The 24,281-nt window shown below is 45.3% G+C and overlaps 1 protein-coding gene across 5 annotated transcripts in view; it reads right to left on the bottom strand.

Annotated features, from left to right (window-relative positions):
• MDGA2 (MAM domain containing glycosylphosphatidylinositol anchor 2) overlaps window positions 1-24,281 on the bottom strand; it is a 588,493-nt gene that overhangs the window by 99,426 nt on the left and 464,786 nt on the right. For all 5 annotated transcript variants that reach the window (XM_061612635.1, XM_061612637.1, XM_061612638.1 and 2 more), the window contains one exon: window positions 6,187-6,335. In XM_061612635.1, the coding sequence (XP_061468619.1) occupies window positions 6,187-6,335 (149 nt within the window). The remainder of the gene's footprint in view (window positions 1-6,186; window positions 6,336-24,281) is intronic.

Raw genomic sequence — 24,281 nt, 5'->3', positions numbered from 1 at the left:
TTTAAAGTCCTTCTCAAGCACAGAGCCCTTCTGAGATCTGTATGTATGTATGTTTTTTATCCATCCATCCATCCATCCATCTCTCAGAAGGGCTTTGAGCATGAGGAAGACTTTAAACCCATCTGAGTGAAGAGCTCATCAGGGCTTTTCTGGAGGCAAGGAAAGCCCTGGGGTCCTGAAGACCCATGGGATCCACAGTGGGAGGGTGGAAGCTCTCACATATGGTCTCTTTTCAACAGATGTTGAGTCATGATCAGAGAATGCAGCCAGCTGCTGATTGACCCTGGCCCCTGTGAGTTGGTGACACACCTCGTTCATGAAAACGAAGGCTGCATGTTTGAATAGATTAATCAACTGAAACTTTAATTGCAGATTGTAAATGAGAGGAGTGACTACAGGCAAATGTAAGATCTCTTGATGGGGATGACTTTTCCACCTATCCCTTCACCAGCTCTCCTGTACCATATTGGAAGAGGAGATTCTGAATTCCCAAATTTGACTTTTAAAAAAAATCTTAATGCTGGACTTTTATGACCACGAGCAGCCGCTTTGTACGGTTAACTAAACATTTCTGCTCCTTTAGGAAACTCCTGTTCCTGTGGTTTGTAACATGTACATTTTTTAATTTACATTTAATTAAATAATTAATTAATTAATTAACCAACTGAACATGAGGCGGCTAATTCAAAAGCCTTCATCAGTTTATACTCCTAATTATTACGGTGTTGAGGGTTGTTTTTTTTTTTTACAGAAAGGCAATTAATTTGTTAATACATGAACAAATCAATGCGATTTGATGTCAACTGCACCAGTTAACGTATATTTGGATCCTCAGATGAACTGGTTTGTGCCTCTTCTGGAAGGTGCCATTTGTGACAAGAAAGACCCAGCTTTCCCAACCTTTGGGTCCCCAGATGTTGCTGGACTACAACTCCCATCAGCCCCAGCCAGCATGGCCAATGGTCAGGAATTATGGGAACTGTAGTCCAGCAACATCTGGGGACCCAAAGGCTGGGAAAAGATGAGGACTATTTCTGAAATGTGAGCTGGCACACTTCTTGGGGCAGCTCCCCCTCCCCTCATTTAGCAGGAAAACAAAGACCACGAGAGACACACTGAGATGTTCCACAATGCTTTGTGTTTCCACACCAAACGGCAAGGAACACAAATCCTGTTGCTCTCCCTGAAACATGCACTTGCTGTGCAGGAGGCAAGGTAAGCGAACTCCTGATCACAAATACTGCAGCCCCTTTCAAAAGCTGCTTATCTCTAGGAGTGTGCTTTGATAATGCCTTGTAAGCTTTGCCCAGGGGCTCTACTTCTCAAGTCGGAGCTCCGGTGAACATTCAGCACAGCCTACCATCTTGCCTTTCTGAAGAAAACTCAATTTACAGGTGTCACTGGTGACGTCTTCATGATTAAAAGAGAGAGAAAGAGAGAAAGAGAGGAATATCAAAACACTAATGTAATTCCTTAGACGTAGAATGATGCATTTACCATCCCAGAGCAACTCTGGCAGGCAGATTCAAAGGCCTTGTTTTTGCCTCACCTCATTAGCAGGGGCAAAAAAAAAGAACCAGTTAACAATGTCCAAATAACTGCTTGATTTTCTGCTCGTCAAGACATTTTCATCTGCTGATAGCAAGACTGCCCATAATTTTCCCACTCCACCACTGGTTTATCCTGAAAACTGCAGATCAGCCTTTGCCAACCCAGAGCCCTCCAGATGGTTTGGACTACAGCTCCTATCAGTGCCATGCCTGATTTGAAATGTATACCAAAACACCTGGAAGGGTCACCAGGATGGCAAAGGTGGGTCTGAATTCACCCAAGTACAGCAAGATGTCCCAGGAGTCTCTTATACCAGTGACCAAGCAATGACCTGGTAGGTCAACCTAGAAAAGTGCAAAAGAAGAGCCTGCTGGATCAGGCCAATGGTCCATCTAGTCTAGCATCCTGTTCACATAGTGCCCAGCTAGATTCCCCAATGGGAAGTCCACAAGTAGGACCTGAGTGCAAGAGCACTCTCCCCTCCTGTGGTTTCCAGCAACTGTTATTTGGAAGCATCCTGACTCCAACAGTGAAGGCAGAGCATAGCCTTCATGGCTAGTGGCCATCGATAGCCTGATCCTCCTCCATAAATTTATCTAATCCTTTTTCAAATCCATCCAAGTTGGTGGCCATTACTGTCTCTTAGGGGAGCAAATCCCATAGTTTTAACTATGTTTGAAGAAGTCCTTTCTTTTGTGTGTCCTGAATCTTACAACATTCAGCTTCATTGGATGTCCACGAGTTCTAGAGTTATGTGAGAGGGAGAAATGCCATGCATACTTCTCTACCCTGCTATCATGTCGCCTCTGACTCGCCTTTTCTCTAAACGAAAAAGCCGCAAATGCTGCAACCTTTCCTCACAGGGGAGTCGTTCCGTCCCCTTTATCATTCTGATTTATTTATTTATTACATTTGTATACCACCCCATAGCCGAAGCTCTCTGGGTGGTTTACAACAATTAAAACATTAAAACAAATATACAAATTTAAAAACACATATTTAAAAACCAATTAAAACACATGCTGCGGGAAGAGGAAAGTTTTCACCTGGCACCGAAAAGATAACAGTGTTGGCGCCAGGCACGCCTCATCAAACAAATCATTCCATAGTTTGGGGGCCACCACTGAGAAGGCCCTCTCCCTTGTTGCCAGCCTCCGAGCTTCCCTTGGAGTAGGCACCCGGAGGAGGGCCTTTGATCTTGAACGTAGTGTATGGGTGGGTTCGTATCAGGAGAGGCGTTTCATCAGGTATTGTGGTCCCAAGCCATGTAAGGCTTTATAGGTCAAAACCAGCACCTTGAATCGAGCTCAGAAACATACAGGCAGCCAATGCAAGTGGGCCAGAATAGGTTTCATATGTTCGAACCGTCTGGTCCCTGTTACCAATCTGGCTGCTGCATTTTGCACAAGCTACACTTTCCGAACCGTCTTCAAAGGCAGCACCACATAGAGCGCATTGCAGTAATCTAACTTGGAGGTTACCACAGCATGGACAGCTGAAGCCCAGTTATCCCTGTCCAGATAGGGGCGTAGCTGGGCCACCAACCAAATTTGGTGGAAGGCACTCCGTGCCACCGAGGCTACCTGAGCCTCAAGTGACAGAGATGGTTCTAGGACAGCGTTTCCCAACTAGTGGGCCACCAGATGTTGTTGGACCACAATTCCCATCTTTCCTGACCATTGGCAATGCTGGTTGAGGCTGATGGGAGTTGTGGTCCAACAACACCTGGTGGCCCACTAGTTGGGAAAGGCTGTTCTAGGAGAACCCCCAAGCTACAAACCTGCTCCTTCAGGGGGAGTGCAACCCCATCCAGGACAGATTGGACATCCACCATCTGGTCAGAAGAACCACCCACAAACAGCATCTCAGTCTTGTCTGGATTGAGCCTCAGTTTATTAGCCCTCATCCAGTCGATTGTCGCAGCCAGGCAGCAGTTCAGCACACTGACAGCCTCACCTGAAGAAGATGAAAAGGAGAAATAGAGCTGCGTGTCATCAGCGTACTGATGGCAACGCACTCCAAAACTCCGGATGACGGCACCCAATGGTTTCATGTAGATGTTGAACAGCATGGGGGACGGAACTGACCCCTGCGGAACCCCATACTGGAGAATCCAGGGTGCCCAGCAATGTTCCCCAAGCACCACCTTCTGGAGCTGACCCGCCAAGTAGGAGCGGAACCACCGCCATGCAGTCCCTCCCACTCCCAACTCAGCCAGTCTCCCCAGAAGGATACCATGGTTGATGGTATCGAAAGCCACTGAGAGATCAAGGAGAATCAACAGAGTCACACTCCCCCTGTCTCTCTCCCGACAGAGGTCATCATACAGGGCGACTAAGGCTGTTTCTGTGCCAAAATTGCCCTTTTGTGAACCTTTTCCAGTTCTACAGTATCCTTTTTGAAGTGAGGCGACCAGAACTACACACAGGATTCCAAATGCAGTCGTACCACAGATTTGTTTAACAGCATTATGATGTCAGCAGTTTTATTTTGAATACCTTTCCTAATGATCCCTAGCATGGAATTTGCCTTTTACACAGCTGCGTCAACATCGTCATTGAGCTATCCACTAGAACCCCAGGATGGCAACTTTTGGCAGAAAATGGGATGATTTAATTCCTCTCTGCCTGAACTCTGGAGTGGATGGTAAAAGCTGGAATGGCATTCCATGATTCATTCTAATCTAGGCTAATGTGGACTCTTGCTGAACCAGGATGTTGCTATGGCAAACTAGACAATGCGTTTGCTCCCATCTGTGTCTTTTAGTGCCTTGTAGTTATTTTTTTAGCCAGCATAGGGTAGGGAATTTGGTTTTGGTCCCTAGCATTTGGGTTCAGAGATGCTAAAATCTATCAGTTTCTGTTTGTTTTCTCTTCGGATGCAGACCTTAACGTGGTGAGGGGGTTTGAGAGTGTTGAAGAAGCTGAGAGCAATGCCATCAGGAGTCTAGAACAAGAGGCTAGAATCCTAGCAGGGGCACCCAAGGCGGAATGGTCAAAGCTGAGACACCAGACTAAGATGCATCCAGACTCAGAGGAAGGCAATGGTCATCCACCTCTGGATACCTCTCACCATGAAAACCCTATGAACAGAGTATCCAAAATGCAACAGAGATGCTGATGGGTCGCCGTAAGTCGTAGTCGACTTGGAGGCACATAACAACACTCAGTTTGTAATTCTTTCCATTTTAAATTCACATTCTCCACATTTCTGCATCTGTTTGATTTTTTTTAAGTCCTCAGGAAAATTCATCATCATTGTAGTGTGAGTTTCTACATGTAGCTTTCGCTAATACACATATTTTTTTGAGAGCAATTTTCACTAATATACTCATTCTTATGCACATTCCCGTAATGTATGTGTACTTATTTGGTTGGAGAATTGCATAGCAAAATTCACAGAAGAAATTTCAAGGGGCAGCTGTGTTCCAGGTTGAATAATGTTTCAAGAAGAACAAATTAGGTAGGTTTGCATTAAACTGAAAAGCAAGCTGAATTTCTTTCCCATTGCTAATTGGCGGTAGGGGGCTTTAACCCCTTGCCCTTGCTATGGTCTCAATTTCTCTGACATCAACAATTTGCATAGGGAAAAACAATCTCCAATGTTCTTCAAGAGGAGTTTTTTTCACTATGCAAAATGCTGGTTCTGGAGGCGAGGGAGAGAACAGAGTTGGAACCAAAGTGTGTGTGTGTGGTTAAAGCTTCTCTACCCCCAATGCTAGGGTTCCAACCCAGATGTGAGCCCCATGCTGGCAAATCATGTTTTTTAAGAACTCAACATTTAAGGGCTTGCATAGCTGTAGCTCAGTGCAGAGTGCCTGCTTTGCATATACAGTAGGGCCTGCTTTTCGGCGGCCCGCTTTTGGGCGTTCCACTAATACGGCAGCAAAACTTAGAGTAAGGGCCCACTCATACGGTGCTTGTTCCGCTTTTACAACGTTTTTCGGGCGTTGGGCACCATTTTATTGAAGGATTTCTGCTTTTGGGGGGGTTTCGCTTTTAGTTAGGGGTCTGGAACGTAACCCACTGTATGAGTGGGGCCCTACTGTATGAGGTCCCAGGTTCAGTCCTTGGTATCTCCAGATAGGACTGGGAGAGTCCCTGCCTGAAACCCTGGACAGTCAGTGTAGACAAAGTTGAGCTACGTGGCCTGACTTGGTATAAACCAGCGCCCTCTGTTGAAGGAGCCCAACATATTTCCAACATAAATCTTTCTTCAGGGGCACTCTCAGGCCCAACCAACTGCAGATTCCATTGCAAAAAGATTTCTGCAAAATCTGCAAAAAGATGCTGGGCTCAATGAACATCGTTCTGTGTCCCTGGAGGCTTCTCTCCTTACCCTTGACACTCTCAACATCCATAAAACCAAGAAGCTCACAGGGCAGATCCCACCGACACCTGGACTGCTGAGCCTCTATTTTGCCAAGATCCCTGTGGTACTGCGGCCTGAACATGGAGCGTGTCTCCCATCTCCCTCTTCTATGTATTTTTGTAAATGTGTATGCGGTTGGAAACCATCTTTTCTATGGCACAGAAAAAAACCCTAACATTTTGAAATGAAAAGTTCGTGAAAACAGGAGACTAGATTAGATGGGGAGGGAAGCCCTCCTCCAAAAAAAGCACCTGGCCATCTCACCTGCCGGATCCCCAGGTGGTAGGTGAGGATGCGGTCCACAGCATCGGGGTTCATCTGGGTCCATTCAAGGCTGTAGGCATAGACACGGGCTCTGTTCTGCCACAGAGGATTGTAGGTGTCGTAGTAGAATTCTGGGGCATACGCTTTGCCTGCAGGGAAATAAATTGGATGCACGAATGTGAGCCAAGAGGAGATTAAAAAGAAACAAGGGGAGGGGGAAACGACCCACAAATTGTGCACATCATGTTTCCAACCCATGCAGATTTGTTTCTTTTCATTATCTCCTGCTCTGCCCTAGAAAATATCCCAATGGCATGTTTTCAAAAGGATTAACTGAGCCTGCTTGTCTTAGTGGTCAGAGTGTTGGAGACCAGGCTTCAAATCCTCCAGCAGCCATGATGCTCACTGCATGACCTCTCAGCCAAAAAGGCAGAACCATGCACGCCATCTTGAGCTCCTTGAAGAGAAGGTGAGATATAAATGCAAAAAATAAAACAAGCAATATATTAAAAGTCTGACTCTGCATTCCTGAATCCAGTCGCTAAAACTGACAGCACACACTCACAGACCTCAATTTCAGTACAGATGATGCACATGATTCCAGGACAATAAACATTACAGAAGCAGACTGGTGATACCTTTCGATGAGCATAATTCCCCAAGCAGAATTATATGCAAGCTTGCAGGTTCCACTGCACTCATCAGCAGAGGAGTTCGCCAGGGCTCAGCAGCAGCAGTTTGAATGGCAGGTAACCCTCAGATAACAGTCACAGACAGTCATAATGTGCTTCTGTGTCAGCTGTATTATTATTATTATTATTATTATTATTATTATTATTATTATTATTATTAAATTTATTAGCCACCCATCTGGCTGGTTGTCCAGCCACTCTGGGCGACGTACAAAATGAAACGTACTCTCCATTCCAGGGCCTGGCATGACGGATGTACCAACCATGCACAGAAACATTCAAGGCTGCCTGGCACCCGAACCCTTCCAGATGTGAACTGAACAATTTCTGTCCCCCACCCCTGGCCAGTAAGTGGCACAAAGGAGGGAAGGTGGCAGGGACAGCCAAGATGTGCCAGGGAGGTTGTCAGGCAGCCGTCTGGGAGCCTTGGAGGCTCTTTGAGCGACCAATGATACCAACAGAGATGCAAAGAAGCCCAGGTACGGATGTGTAATTGAGGGTTTTTTCTCAAATGGCTGGGGAAGGACGATGAAAGTGGCACTGAATCCTCTGCCCATTTTCAAGGTTAGGGAATTGGGGGAGGGGCAGTGGGAACTCAGTGGCATCATCGATGGTCCTCCTGGTTGCCACTGGCTTGTGGATGCCGCACCCCTCCCCCAGAAGATGTCTAGAACAAACTGGCACGATGATGCCCAGGCCGCCCTGAAGGAGGCTTTGGGGAGGGGCGGTTTCCTCTAAGCAACTATAACGAGGAGATGGCATTGTGCTTAGAGGACATGCCCAGAAGCTGCAGGGAGGTCCCTCTTCCAGGGGTTTCCAGGGGTGCACCCTCTCCTTCCTTCCTTCCCTTCCCTCTCAGAGTGGCTGACTGATGGCATCTGCTTGGCAGGCTGTTGGATTTAAAGGGGAGGTGGGAGAGATTTGGAGATTGGGGGGGTTGGAGGGAAGAGCTCTGGGGCTGGATTTCAGCGGGTGAGAGTTTCTTTTTAAAGGGAAGGTCAAAGTCAGAGTGCCTTAGCAATGAGTCATAGTATTATCCAATTTTGGGGGAAATACCTCCGCTCATTTTCAAGACAATCTGAAGCAAGGGGTGCATGTGTGTGTGCGTGGCCGAATAATGCAAGTTCATGTTCCCCCATCAAAGCTCACCATAAGGAGCTGCCGCCTCTATTCACCGCTGCTCCCACCAGCTGGGTCGGGAGGGACCCCCCTCCCTTTAGACCAAACTGCTCCCTCAGGGAGAGCCACCGAGCCACCTGCTCTGCACCCCCCACCCCCGCCAGCCTACCTCTTGCGGCTGAAGTGAGAACAAGTTGGCAGATCCCAACTAGCCCCCAGAAGCACCACCCCTGCAAGGTCAACAATGTCAGGCTGTGTGGCAGCCGCTTCCAGGAAGGCGGGGTCACCAGGTTATTTTACAGAGAACCAACAAAGCCTGTGTTTTGAACTGCGAGAAGCCTGTTTTCATCCCAGTTTTTATTATTATTGTTGTTGTTGTTGTTGTTATTGTTGTTGTTGTTGTTATTATTATTCCACAATGCCAAAATGGGCTTCTAAGCAGTTTACACAATCATTACATTTATTTTGTTTTTATGTACACTGCTTAAGGTGTTGGACTATGACCTGGGAGACCAGGGTTCGAATCCCCACACAGCCATGAAATTCACTGAGTGATCTTAGGCCAGTCACTGCCTCTCTCAGCCTCAGAGGAAGGCAATGGTCAACCCCTTATGAATACCGCTAACCATGAAAACCCTCTTCATAGGGTCTGCATAAATTGGGATCGACTTGAAGGCAGTCCATTTCCATTTCATATATATAAACATCCATAAATGGAATACACAATAAGGCAACTTCATTAAAACAACACAGCAATTAAAAACAGGAGACCTAAGTTTAGAGATTGAGGAATTGCCTGTGCAAACCGGTGCTTCTTCATATGGTGGCAGGATCTTGCCTTTCGACAGGGAGTGCATTCCGTAACACTAGTGTCACCAACAAAAAGGCCTGCTACAAGACTAACCGGGTTCCATTAGCTGATTTTAATGTCTTTACCAGGCATTAATTCATTGGTGCTTGAGCTTGCTGGTTTTCCTTTTTCCTCCCCATCCCTTTTTCCTTTTATGCCATGCCATTTTAGATTGTAAGCCTGATTGTGTTGCTTTTCTTGACATGTAAGCTGCTCTGGGAGCCTTTCTGACTGAAGAGTGGGATATTAATGGCTTTGGATAAATCAATCAATTATAAATATGTGAATGAGTCCTGATACACCTTTGAGGTAGGAGCAACATTTCCCTGCACAGTGATATATATAAATATTAGCAGCGCATGGAGTTTTCCTCCCACAGAAAATGGTACCCACATCACTCAGGATGCGTAATTATGGGGTCTGTCTTGAATGGAGACGCTCCAGGCTCCTTGTCAGTTCAGCCAGGAGAATTTCAGTTAAAATTCTGCTCACAAGATGTATCTCTACAGAATTTCTTATTGACTATGAGTGCGGAGCCTCCAGAGCAAAGCACAGAAAAGCACAGCATCGCTTAAGTTGAAAAGGCCTTGCCTGCACCATTAGCGGGATAATCGATACGACACAAAGTTGGCTGTGTTGACCAGAGCAACGCAAATGTGTGTGTGTGTGTGTGTGTGTGTGTGTGAGAGAGAGAGAGAGAGAGAGAGAGAGAGAGAGATCTGCCTTCTAGAAGTAGGATGAGAAGAACCCAGGAAACTTGAAAGCTTTAGACTCACCATTTGGGCAAAGTTCTGAGGCACAAAATCCCCTTCTTCAAAGTGAATATCCTATTGAATTACACACACATACACACACACAAAAGTAGCCCTGTGCAGGTTTTCTCTCTGTTCAATGAAACAGGATTGGTTGGATGTTTCTGAGTGGCAGGACAATCTTCTACACCCCACAGCCACTAGACATGCCACAACCCACTGGGAGGTAGAGACCCCAAGGATACTCCCTTCAAAGACTCCTGATGTGCCACGGTCCCTTACGAGTAACTTTTGTGGACTCCCCCAGACTTGGCCTTTCCTGCCAAGAGGTAGAATAAGAGGGAGCAAACCAGCTCTTGCCTAGGGATGGAAGAGAAATTTGGTCTGGCTTGCATTTAAAGCCAACTTTATCAAATTCACACTTTCCGAAACAACATGACAACCAAAATATGACCATTGTTCGAAATTTGCACTCACCTGAATTTTGTGGTGCTGTTCTCTAACTGAATAGTGTTTACAAAAATGCATATATTAGGGGAAAATGAGCACAAACTGAATATGTTAGAGAAAGTAACATACAAAATGTGTTATATTAGGAGAAATTGCTTGCAAAAATGTGTACATTACTCAAAACTGCATACAAATGTGTTCAGCATGACAAATTCACACTAAAATGGTGAAGAATTTTCATGAGGATTTAAAAAATAAACAAATTGCAAATTGCTGCAGAACCAAATTTAAGACTGAAAACATGAGAAACCAACAGAACCGAAACGGACAGATCTTTCCATCTCTGCTCTTGCCCAAATCTTACTCAATGACACAATAATTCCTCCTGCAGATACTTTCAGAGGCTGCAGTGAACAGCATAAGCAGAAAAGAGGCAGAGCTGGCATGGCCACGTCTGCACCTTACATTTAAAGCACTATGATACCACTTTAAACAATGATGGCTTCCCCCAAAGAATCCTGGGAAATGTAGTTTGTTCAGGGTGCTGAGAGTTGTTAGGAGACCCCTGTTCCTCCCACAGAGTTATAATTGTTAGAGTGGATTAATAAGCAATCCTGCTTCTTGTTTCTTTTAAAAGCAAATACCCGATGCAGTTCATAACATACTGAAAAACATTCAGACAAACCTATAAAATCATTCTAAAGAGAAAAGCCATAAAGCTCCCTGGGTGACTTTGGGCAATCAATTTCCCTCAGCCTGACTTACCTTACAGGGTTGTTGAGGGCATAAAATTGTGTGTGGTGATGCAGAAACAGACAGACAGACAGACAGTTTGGAGATCATAGAGGGAAGGGCAGGATTTTAAAAATGTTATAGGCAGACAGGAGTTTCAGGTGAATTTGGAAGCCCCTTGTCAGGCATAACATCTCAGGATTTTCGAGAGGTGGGGAGGGAAGCCGGAGGAGAAATTTCTTCTCAAAAGTGCCAGCTAATAAGATGTATTGCAGCTCAATACATTTCCAGTTCCCTCTTCAGAAGTTGCACAGTCTAGCACCACCAGCCTCTTCCTTGGTATTTGTGCAAACTGCTCCAGTTGCTCTATAGAATAGGAATGTGTAAGGCTGCACCTGAAGAAGGAACCTGTGTTCCGAAAGTCATCCTATCAGCTGGTACTTTTGAGAACAAGTTGCTCTTTTTTGCATTCTTTCCAGTTTCTCTCCCCCCTTTTTCTGTTTTTTTTTTTTTTTTTTGAGATCCTCTTCAAAGTCTGAAATTGGGAAAATGGCCCAGCAGCAGTTTTTCCCCCCTAGGTCCTCCTGCAAATGTGGGAAGACTCTATCCATTTATACAGCCACTGCCGTTCAGCACTTTGGACAGCTCCAAACTAAAACCTGAAGCGGATTCACTGCCACAGTGACATCAGAGCTACCAGTCTCCACTGGCTACAGTTAAGATCTGCCCGTTTTTTCAGGCATTAATGGGTTGCTAACTCCTCTGTGCAATATGAAGAGAATCAGCTGCTCTGGGTTTTAATCCTGTTATTCTTTATTGTTTTGTTTTATCAAGGGAATGATTGTTCAAAATTTATTCTTGAACCTGTCCTGAGATCAATTTGAAAATGGATGAGTTATAAATATTTTAATAAAAATAAAATAAATATTGCAGAAGGGGAACTGAGGCTCAAGGTGGGCAGCTCACTTAAGGATAGTTACTAGTTCACAGCTGAGGTGAGATTTGACCCAGTTCATAACTTTATCTCACAACCATAATGGTCCTCTAGCTCTTAAAATTATTATTATTATTATTATTAATTTATATCTTGCCTTTCCTTGAAGGGGCTCAAGGTGATTTACACAATCCTCCCTTTCGGCTTCTCTTCACAACAACCCTGTGAGGTAGGTTTAGGCTCAAAGACAGTCCCAATGTCACCCAGTGGGCTTCCTGGCTGAGTCAGGATTTGAACCCAGGTCTCCCAGGTCCTAGTCCAATACTCTAACCACTACAGCACACTGTATGAGCTCTTTCATTCAATCAGCTCATTCTGATGCAGCTTCCAATTTTGATGCAAACCTTTTCTGTGTAGACAGGAACTACCCAGATGGGAACATTTGGAACATCCTACCAAATGTTTAATAGACATTTTGTGAGTTTGTTTAACGCTCTCTGTGTTTGCCATGAATAGTGAGAGAGAAAGAGAGAGAGGGCGATTTGCCTGACAGGATGTAGCAGCGGAAGTGAACTGGGGAATGGCACTTGAGCAGATAGCAGGAAAGCATTGCCTCTCCTCTGGATGGATCAGAAGATCAAGTCTGAAAGCCTTGTTCTCAAAATTAGCAATTTGGTTAAGAATTTGAAGCAGAGAAAGAAGAGTCAACTGTTTACATTTTCCTTTCTTAAATGGCTCAGAGTACGGATGGATACTCATTGCAAGAGATAGTTGGTCTCTGTGGGGAGGACAGTCTTTGTCCAAGAGTCTCCGCCCTTCAGAGAAACCTTTCCACCTCCCACTGTGGAATGGGTGTGCAGGCAAGGCTGTGGGGCATCTTCTAGGCTATGCACAGAGAGCCCTGGCCAAGCCTGCTGGGCTGCTCATAGCCTCCCCTGAAGGGAGAGGGCAGCCTACCCTCTGGCACAGCCTGTCTGTCCCTCTCTCCCACTGCCAGAACTCAGGGTCACCCAGTGAAGCTGATGGGCAGCAGATTCAGGAGAGTTGAAAGAAAGGCACAACTGGCCAGTGTCAGTTAACGACTTGGATGAAGATGTACAGAGCATGCTTATCAAATGTGCAGATGATACAAAATTGGGGGGTATAGCTAATACTGTGGGACACAGAAACAAAATTCAAAGGGACCTTGATAGGCTGGAGCACTGAAAACAACAGAATGAAATTCAACAGGAATAAATGCAAAGTTCTACACTTAGGAAAAAGAAACCAAATGCACAGCATATTAGTGCATATTAGGCTGCATTAACAGAAGTATAGTTTCCAAATTGCGTGAAGTATTAGTTCCCCTCTATTCAGCACTGGTTAGGCCTCATCTTGAGTACTGCATCCAGTTCTGTTCTCCGCACTTCAAGAAGGATGCAGAAAAACTGGAACAGGTTCAGAGGAGGGCAACAAGGATGATCAGAGGACTGGAAACAAAGCCCTATGAGGAGAGACTGAAAGAAATGGGCATGTTTAGCCTGGAGAAGAGGAGACTGAGGGGAGATATGATAGCACTCTTCAAGTACATGAAAGGTTGTCACACAGAGGAGGGTCAGGATCTCTTCTCGATCGTCCAGAGTGCAGGACACGGAATAATGGGCTCAAGTTGCAGGAAGCCAGATTTCAACTGAACATCAGGAAAACCTTCCTAACTGTTAGAGCCAAACGACAATGGAACCAATGACTTAGAGAGGTAGTGGGCTCTCCGACACTGGAGGCATTCAAGAGGCAGCTGGACAGCCACCTGTCGGGAATGCTTTGATTTGGATTCCAGCATTGAGCAGGGGGTTGGACTTGATGGCCTTATAAGCCCCTTCCAACTCTACTATTCTATGATTCTATGGAACTCCCTGCCACAGGATCATTTGTATTGTGTCTTCATATTGCTTTTATTCTTCTCCTTCATTGTACTGGAAGCCTCTCACAGAACCCAAGCTAACCGGCATACCTATGTAAATAAGATGCGGTGAGGGCCAGTTGTTCGCATGGCTTTTGAAGAGCTTCAGGAAAACTCATGGGGAAAAGGTCTGTCTGCAAATATTTCCCACGAGGACTTTCAGAACAGCCAGACAGAGACAATATGCCACTGAGAACCAGGGGAGGGGGACAGGGGAAGGGCTCTTGCCTTCAGGCCCGGAAGTGGGGCCACAATGTGCAGAAAATGGGCATATATATATTTTTTTTCTCTACAAGAGGAAAAGGCCATAGGAACCTGCCTTATACCATGTCAGTTCATCTAGCCTAGTATTGTCTGCACTGACTGCCAGGATTTCAGCCCGGAGCCTTTTCCCAGCCTCTGCTGGAGATGCTGGGGACTAAGTCTGCCAGGCGCTCTGCCACTGAGCTACAACAACCCTTCCCCAGGATGCTGCCTTCTACCAAGTGAGGTCACTGGTCCATTGAACTCAGTATCGCTTACACTGACTGGCAGTGGCTCTCTTGGGTGTCAGACATGCCCCCCCCTTCCCAGCTGGAGATACCAGGGGTTGATCCTGGGCCTTTCTGCCTGCAAAGCAGACGCTCTGCCTCAACCCTTCGTTGTTGAGTGACAGCCCTTCATCTAGTGAAAGGGGTGGCTAGCAGATTCGGGAGAGACAAAACAATGACTTTTTCACACAACACACAGTTAACTTAAGGCAGCCAGAGCTGTTCAATACTGTGATTGACACTGGCCACAAGGTGCTGGAGCTTCATCCTTGTGTCCCGGGTGTCCCGTGCCCCTTGCAGAGGTGGAAATAGCACCCCTCCTTCAAATCAAGGTGCAGAGGACCCCCGGCCAGTCATGTCATTTTGGTAACTGGGCCTAAAATCCCACAAGCAGCTCTTCATCTCCCTGGCAATTAAAAAAAAACATGAAAAACTTTAAAAACCCAATACTAATGAATTTTTCCTTTCAAGACACCCAACATCAGCTGCCTGAGGCTGCTGCCTCTCTCTGCCCAATGATAGGGCCAGCTCCTTTTCCAGCATTCATTGTGGAATGATAGTTTTGTTGCAGGACGTTGGTTTCTAGCACACCACCCATCTCACTTTTAAGGCCCTCTGCAGCAGGGAGCCTCTTGGGCACCCCCCATGTGATTTAGGACCCCCAACTCTTCCCTAAACTAGAATTCTAAAGAAAATGCACTGCTCTTTTCCTCTGACTAATTTTAAAGAGAAATTAATCTTTGTGGGGCATGTAGTTTATAAACCCTAAACAAAACAGTATATTTACCCAGTGAGTTATCGCTGGATGCAGCTGATCTGAAAGATGCTGTGTATTACCAGCTTGGCCTTTATTGTGCAATATATATTTTATGAAGAGCTGATAATAAATGCAGACGCTGCTTCTGTTCCTCCATCTATGGAGTGGAAAAGGAATGAACTGGCCTGAATTAGACACGGAAAGGGTGATTTTCACATTTTTGAACAACCAGGCTCGGTTTGAGGAGAGATTTCTCAGCACTGCAAGGCACCCTCTTGTTTCCATTGTCAATGTTTCTCTCTCTCTCTCTCTTTCTCTTTGCTGCTTCTGTTAATTATACATTTATTAAATTTAATGAATACAGTGGGATCTCTCAAGCAGAAACAATCACAGGAGATGGCCCCTGTTTCTTGAATGCTCTCTTCCTTAACAGTCACTAATAGCTAAGTCCCTGTGCCACAAACTCCACAGAACGTTAGGGGCCAAAGTTAAGCAAATGTGACCCCCTGCTGGTGGAACAGGGGAAGAGCATGGGATCATCTGCCTTTTTCCAACTCCATCCTTCCAATGCAGCTCATATTTGTCAGATCTGTCATTCATTCCTCCTCCACACTCCTAGAGTTTATATAGACGAGGGATGGATGAATCTAACAATTCCAGTTTCTCATTTTTCTAGTTTTAAATTCAGTTCTCTACACCTCTGCAGCAAACTGTGGTTATTTTTTTTTTAAAAAAATCATCATGAGAATTCGTCTGCATTGTAGTGCAAATTTCTGCTAATAAACACTTTCCCATGCAGTTTTGATTAATATGCACATTTTTGCAAGTAATTTACCAGAACAGAATGCATTTTGAATGATATTTTCAATAATATATGTATTTGTATGCACTCCTTACCCTAGTATATGTAATTTTGTACCCATTCCTTGGCTGCAGAACCACACTTGAAAATTCAGAGAAGTGAGGATTTCAAAGGATACAACATATGCAACATCCTCACCCTGCACATTCTCTCCAAGAAGCCTGTAACTGATCTGAATAAAGCTGGAACCCACAGGACAGAAGAGTGCGGCTGTCTCCCCCATGAAGCCTCTGGTTGGCTGCTGAGAGAACAGGATGCTGGGATTACAACAGGCAGATAGTCGTACATGCTGCAGGTGGTGCAAAACACTGGAAAGCCCCCACACCCCTGCTGGCTTCTTACCTGCATAGTTTTGTTTAAGGTTTATTACATCAATGCTCTGTCACAAGCTCTGTTTCCCTAGGTTAAAGAAAGGTCAGGCTGTTGTAGGTGGGAAAACAACAAACACAAAAGACATGCCTGGAAGGCGCAGCCCCTTGATTAGATTAAAAGCAGCCAAAAGCTTAAACAGCCCCGCCCCTCACTCAGGAAGGAAGCCTGCCTTCCTGCCTTCAAAGGAAGGAAGCCTGAGATAATACTAAGGAGTTAAGCCCCAGCTGATAGTTGAGCCATCAGCCTCAAGTAACACATCATTGGCTGGCAGCAGTAGCTGGGAGGGACCAGCCACACATATAAAGTCAGAGCACCTAGCAAGGGAGCCTGCTCCACGAGCTAGAGGGAGCCCCAGCTGATGAAGCGTCAAGGCGAGTTAAGCAGCAGAGCGAGTTCGGCAGCAGGGCGAGGAGGCCAGGGCCCCCCACTCTGCCCGTCTGTTCCCTGACCTCAAGTAAACCGCAGTCTCCAACCCATTGACGTAATAAACCTTAAACGAAACTATGCAGGTAAGAAGCCAGCAGGGGTGTGGGGGCTTTCCAGTGTTTTGCACCACCTGCAGCATGTACGACTATCTGCCTGTTGGACAGCAGTCGTGGGTATGCTCTTGGTGCAATGAGCTCCTGGCTCTCCGGGAACGACTTCATTTCCTTGAGGCCAAGGTGGCGGACCTGGAAAAGCTGAGAGAGGCAGAGAGGTGTGTGGAGGAGGCCTTCAGGGATGTTATAGCTGTGTCCCACTCCAACGATGATAGCTCTCCTGCTATCATGGCGAACGATGGTCTTGGGGAAGGAGAGCATCCAGCTGAGGAAGAGGGAAACGATCCCTTAGAAGGGACCCATTCCTTGGGGGATGAGCAGCTATCCTCTCGTGCCGAGGATATATCTCCAGGGGGTGGAGGGATCCTTGTAGTGGGCAATTCGATCATTAGGAACATAGACAGTGGGGTGTGTGATGGGCGTGTAGACCGCAAGGTGTTTTGCCTGCCTGGTGTGAAGGTTGCGGATATCGCCCGTCGTTTAGATAGTTTGGTAGACAGTGCTGGGGAGGAGTGAGTGGTCGTGGTGCACGTTGGCACCAACGACATGGGGAAATGCAGCCGTGAGGTCCTGGAAGCAAAATTTAGGTTGCTAGGTAGGATGCTGAAAGCCAGGACCTCCAAGGAGGCTTTCTCTGAAATGCTACCAGTTCCATGCGCAGGACCAGCCAGACAGGCCCAGCTTTGCAGTCTCAATGCGTGGATGAGACAATGGTGTCGGGTGGAAGGGTTTGGATTTGTTAGGCACTGGGGAACATTTTGGGACAAGCCGGGCCTGTACAAAAGGGATGGGCTCCACTTGAACCAGAATGGAACCAGACTGCTGGCACTTAAAATTAAAAAGGTAGCAGAGCAGCTTTTAAACTGACTGAGGGGGCAAACCCGACAGGAGCTGAGAAAGGTCCGGTTCGGAATAAACCTCCCCCCTGGGATAAAAACCAAAGAAATGATGAAATTTTAAAAGGGGTAGGCCTACAAGTAGGTATTGTGAGAGCAGGGGCACAGGATATAAATTCAGAAGAGCAAAATTACCACAGGCCAAACCACAAGTGCCAAAGACACTTGAAGAGAGACACTGCTTACAAGTGCCTGTACGCTAATGCTAGGAGCCTCCGAACCAAGATGGGAGAACTGGAGTGCTTGGTCTTAGAGGAGAGCATTGCTATAGTGAGCATAACCGAGACCTGGTGGAATGGAGAAAACCAGTGGGATACGGTTATCCCTGGATATAAACTACATCGGAAGGACAGGGAAGGACATATTGGTGGCGGAGTCGCTCTCTACATGAAAGAAGGCATTGAATCCAGCAAGCTGGAAACCCCAAAAGAGGCAGACTCCTCCACAGAATCATTGTGGGTGGTGATACCATGCCCCAGGAGGGACTTAATACTGGGAACGATCTATCGTCCCCCTGATCAAAATGCTCAGGGAGACCTGGAGATGAGATATGAAATTGAGGAAGCATCCAAACTAGGAAATGTGGTAGTAATGGGTGACTTCAACTACCCGGACATAGACTGGCCGCATATGTGTTCCAGTCATGACAAAGAAGCAAAGTTTCTAGATATTCTAAATGACTATTCCCTAGACCAGTTGGTCATGGAACCGACCAGAGGGACAGCAACCCTGGACTTAATCCTCAGTGGGGACAGGGACCTGGTGCGAGATGTAAGTGTTGTTGAACCGATTGGGAGCAGTGACCACAGTGCTATTAAATTAAACATACATGTAAATGGCCAATTGCCAAGAAAATCCAACACGGTCACATTTGACTTCAAAAGAGGAAACTTCACAAAAATGAGGGGATTGGTAAAAAGAAAGCTGAAAAACAAAGTCCAGAGGGTCACATCACTCAAAAATGCTTGGAAGTTGTTTAAAAACACTATATTAGAAGCTCAACTGGAGTGCATACCGCAGATCAGAAAAGGTACCGCCAGGGCCAAGAAGATGCCAGCATGGTTAACGAGCAAAGTCAAGGAAGCTCTTAGAGGCAAAAAGTCTTCCTTCAGAAAATGGAAGTCTTGTCCAAATGAAGAAAATAAAAAAAACACAAACTCTGGCAAAAGAAATGCAAGAAGACAATAAGGGATGCTAAAAAAGAATTTGAGGAGCACATTGCTAAGAACATAAAAGCCAACAACAAAAAATTCTATAAATACATTCAAAGCAGGAGACCATCTAGGGAGGCGATTGGACCCTTGGATGATAAGGGAGTCAAAGGTGTACTAAATAACGATCAGGAGATTGCAGAGAAGCTAAATGAATTTTTTGCATCTGTCTTCACAGTGGAAGATATAGGGCAGATCCCTGAACCTGAACTAACATTTGCAGGAAGGGATTCTGAGGAACTGAGACAAATAGTGGTAACGAGAGAGGAAGTTCTAGGCTTAATGGACAATATAAAAACTGACAAATCACTGGGCCCGGATGGCATCCACCCGAGAGTTCTCAAAGAACTCAAAGGTGAAATTGCTGATCTGCTAATTAAAATATGTAACTTGTCCCTCTGGTCCTCCTCCGTGACTGAGGACTGCAAAGTGGCAAATGTAACGCCAATATTCAAAAGGGGATCCAGAGGGGATCCCGGAAATTACAGGCCAGTTAGCTTAACTTCTGTCCCTGGAAAACTGGTAGAAAGTATTATTAAAGCTAGATTAACTAAGCACATAGAAGGAACAAGCCTTGCTGAAGCAGAGCCAGCGTGGCTTCTTCAAGGGAAAGTTCTGTCTCAGTAACCTATTAGAATTCTTTGAGAGTGTCAACAAGCATATAGATAGAGGTGATCCAGTGGACATAGTGTACTTAGACTTTCAAAAAGCGTTTGACAAGGTACCTCACCAAAGACTTCTGAGGAAGCTTAGCAGTCATGGAATAAGAGGAGAGGTCCTCTTGTGGATAAGGAATTGGTTAAGAAGCAGAAAGCAGAGAGTAGGAATAAATGGACAGTTCTCCCAATGGAGGGCTGTAGAAAGTGGAGTCCCTCAAGGATCGGTATTGGGACCTGTACTTTTCAACTTGTTCATTAATGACCTAGAATTAGGAGTGAGCAGTGAAGTGGCCAAGTTTGCTGACGACACTAAATTGTTCAGGGTTGTTAAAACAAAGAAGGATTGTGAAGAGCTCCAAAAAGACCTCTCCAAACTGAGTGAATGGGCGGAAAAATGGCAAATGCAATTCAATATAAGTAAGTGTAAAATTATGCATATTGGAGCAAAAAATCTTAATTTCACATATACGCTCATGGGGTCTGAACTGGCGGTGACCGACCAGGAGAGAGACCTCGGGGTTGTAGTGGACAGCACGATGAAATCGTCGACCCAGTGTGCGGCAGCTGTGAAAAAGGCAAATGCCATGCTAGCGATAATTAGGAAAGGTATTGGAAATAAAACAGCCGATATCATAATGCCGTTGTATAAATCTATGGTGCGGCCGCATTTGGAATACTGTGTACAGTTCTGGTCGCCTCATCTCAAAAAGGATATTCTAGAGTTGGAAAAGGTTCAGAAGAGGGCAACCAGAATGATCAAGGGGATGGAGCGACTCCCTTATGAGGAAAGGTTGCAGCATTTGGGGCTTTTTAGTTTAGAGAAAAGACGGGTCAGAGGAGACCTGATAGAAGTGTATAAAATTATGCATGGCTTTGAGAAAGTGGATAGAGAAAAGTTCTTCTCCCTCTCTCATAATACTAGAACTCGTGGACATTCAAAGAAGCTGAATGTTGGAAGATTCAGGACAGACAAAAGGAAGTACTTCTTTACTCAGCGCATAGTTAAACTATGGAATTTGCTCCCACAAGATGCAGTAATGGCCACCAGGTTGGATGGCTTTAAAAGAAGATTAGGCAAATTCATGGAGGACAGGGCTATCAATGGCTACTAGCCATGATGGCTGTGCTGTGCCACCCTAGTCAGAGGCAGCATGCTTCTGAAAACCAGTTGCCGGAAGCCTCAGGAGGGGAGAGTGTTCTTGCACTCGGGTCCTGCTTGCGGGCTTCCCCCAGGCACCTGGTTGGCCACTGTGAGAACAGGATGCTGGACTAGATGGGCCACTGGCCTGATCCAGCAGGCCCTTCTTATGTTCTTATAAGGGGGAAAAAAAAGGGACTGTGCAGCCCTGGCCCCAACAATGGACCATCTGTGAACAGAAGGAACCAAACCACAGTCCCAGCCTTTTGGAGAAGGCGCTTTCTGCGCTTCCTGCAGCAGGACCTTTCAGCTGAACCTTTGGTGGCAGGGATAGCTGAAATCTCTTTGCCTCACACTCACAATTAAGTTGAATTAAATGAGTGTTCTAATCAAACACTACCATCACCCTCAAGGAGTTTTTCATGCATTCAGTATGGCTACTAGGGACAGGGTTCTGTGGCTGGTTCCTCTCCATTTAAATTCCGACAGTCTGGCTTTCAGAAGCAACCCACCATTTCTTTTGTTTCCAATTGTTTCCACAATTGCCGATTTGCATTTTTCCCCAGCAAAAACAACGTAATTGCTAACGAAAGTTCTAATGAAACTGCTTATACTGTAGGCACTTGTTCCACCATTTTGTTCTATTTAAATATCAGTGAGGCAGCTAATCACCCATTAATTCTGTCTCTTGCCTCAGACTAACTGCCGTGCTACTTAACAAGGACTGTCCCCCACTCCCTATTCTTGTTGTTTTGCAGGACTTTTGATTGTTAAAGGTGATTGTTATCACTTAGACAGAAGTTAAGAATGCATCGGCTTAGAGGAAAGCTGATTATGAAGAAAATAATGTAAAATTCAGGGTGGATTTGGGGATTTTGATTATTTAAAAATGCCAGTGACAGCCATGAGAAAACAGGGCTGAAAATAATGTGGATTGTTGGATTATGTCAAAATCTGGTAATTAAATGCGATTTAGTGAATATTTTCCCTCATCCCTAGTATGGACAGTCAGAAAGAGCATGGACATTTTTTTTGTTACATCCTGTTATCCTGTCATTTCCCCATCTGCCCTGAGCTTTTTTTTTAAAAAAAAGACCCACCTTGGGGAAAATGGGCATGTGTATAGAGGGCCCTGTTGCACACCAAGACCTCTCTTCTACTGAATATATTTTTGTTTTGTTTAAAGATAATTTTAGGCCACCCGTTAGGGCAGCAGCCCTTGCAAGGTGGCTTATAAGGTAAGCTACAAAAAACCACCACAATCTCAAAATACATAATAAAGGCCAGCACTAATGACAAACACCTCTCCAGGTCAAAACTGCACAAATACATTATTAGAGGTGTGCACTGTCTCTGTGTGCAGCCTAAATTACCAGACAAATGGAACATTCCAATCAGTGCTTTATTTGGGGCGGGGGATCAGGAACGTGCTGTGGGTGACAGCAGCACAAAATGATTGCCATAGGAAGCAAAAAAAGAGGTGGCAATACTCCGTACCAGTGAGTTCCATCTAGAATTCCCAGGTGAGAAGCATCCCAAACCCAGAGATTTCAGGGGTGGACCCTAGTGATATCATGGGGGTGGGCCCTACTGTCACAAGGGTGGCCTAAGTCCTTAAGCATGGTACATTAATCATCAGCCTACTTAATAAATGCTTATATTGTTTGGAAACGGAACATCCTAAAGGCATTTCTTCCTAGTATACCTAGATCTTAGAGATGAGGAAGATATTAGATTCAGTTCAAATTTAAAGGGCAGCCTACATAATTTGCTCTTTTGAAAATAGGGTTGCCAAGTCGGAAGTATCCCAAACACTGAGATTTCAGAGGCGGGCCCTAGTAATGCCATGGGGGTGTGCCCTAGTGAGATCACAGGGGCAGGCCCTAGTGATATCATGAGGCGGGCCCTAGTGATGTCATTAAGCATGATACATTAAGCATCAACCACAGCTGCTTGGAGCATACCACTCAAACAAAAAAAATTATCAGGTTGGAAATTAAGATAGAAATCTTAGCTCAATGAGGGTGTTTCGAGGTCCTGCCAAAGTGACAGGGTCATTCCTTCTCACCTGCTTGGAGAGCCTGGGTAAGGAACATTTATTCTAGACTACTTGCTTCTGGCAAGAATGGTTTAAATGTCCTCAGGCCAGGCTAGTCACCAGAAGGCCATTGTAGGAAGAAAAGAGTCTAGTGTTGTGGAGATGTTAGATGGGAGCACTGAGGAGTAAAGATGGATACCCTTGAAGGCTGCAATTCTAAGCACACTTACAAAGGACTAAGCCCCATAGAACTCAATAGGACTTACTTCTGGGTACATATGGTTAGGATTGTGCTGTTGGCAAGGCTTGACTAGAGATCCTCTGCAAAGATATCCATATCAAAGCAGGGTTGGTAACCCCTTGTCTGGAATGCCTTGCCCCTGCCTTTCAATATGGCTGCTCCAAACGTCTTTTGATCCTTCACTGCAGAGAGAGGTTTGAGAAAAGAGTAAGAAGATTCTTTGTCCTTTCCTGCCTACTCTGTGGGCGGCTATAAACTCACTTTGACAGCCAACTCAATTCCAGTCCAGTGAATTATAACTGACAGAGTGAAAACACACATGGTGTGGTCTACCTTCACAGGCAGTAGCCTGGGAACAACAGCAATTGCAGCCACACGTCCCAGTATGTGAATTCTCTTTTACCACTATTGGGCAGGAAACAAACCATCATGCAACCATCAAGGTGTATGATCAGTGGGTTTAAGGGGGCTGAGCTGAGCACATGGAACCACTGTTATTGCTTCTATGGATGTTAGGGAGTAAGGTCAGAGGTAAATAAAATGCAAATAGAAAAAGAAAAGTTAGTTATGATTTCCTTGATGCAATATCATACCAATCACATGATTCCTATGAGTAAGGCAGAAAACTCAGCATCCCAAAACCAGTCAGGGTTCCTAACCAAAACTAAAAAAAAAATCCTAACAGCCACTCAACCAAGGTCATAGAACTCCCCATGCAGCACAACCTGACTAGGGGGCTGCAGTTAGTGCAGAATGCTGCAGCACGATTGCTGACATGCGTGAGACTCTGTCAGCACATAATATCTCTGCTCTGAAATCTGCACTGGTTGACGATTTGCTACCAGGCCAAGTCAAAGATCTGCTTTCTGTGTTATGGTGCCACATAGTACTTGTTCTGCTCTTGTATAATTATCATCATCATCAGTTTATTGCAGGCAACCAAATACAGGTTTTAGCCAGATAAAACACTAATACACAGAGGCCGTATCTAAAACCATTAACAGTGGTATCTAAAACTGTATCTAAAAGCTCTTGTAAGAAATCAATTCTTTAGCGTGGCAGCACCGACACTTTGGAACTCCCTGACCTATTGATATTAGGCAGGCACCTTCACTGTACTCTTTAAAACATTTTTGTTTAGGCAAGCTTATGCAGGCATGTAGAAGCAATTATGTTTTTATTTCACAGCCACGAGAGTTGCTGTATACTATAGCCAGTGTGGATTTTTCACATTCCGCAACGTTAAATTGAAAATACCCCCCATGCCATTCAGATGCTTCCCATAAGCTCATTTCAAAACGAAACCTTACATAACTTATAGTCCTGAACTCAGAATGCTTGCGTAACAACCCTCTCATGTTTTATGGTGATACACAAAACAGTC

Source organism: Rhineura floridana, chromosome 2 (genome assembly GCF_030035675.1).
Source record: "Rhineura floridana isolate rRhiFlo1 chromosome 2, rRhiFlo1.hap2, whole genome shotgun sequence".
Taxonomy (NCBI): Eukaryota; Metazoa; Chordata; class Lepidosauria; order Squamata; family Rhineuridae; genus Rhineura; species Rhineura floridana.
The sequence above is the reverse complement of the archived record's forward strand: the minus strand, read 5'-3'. Positions and strand labels throughout refer to the sequence as shown.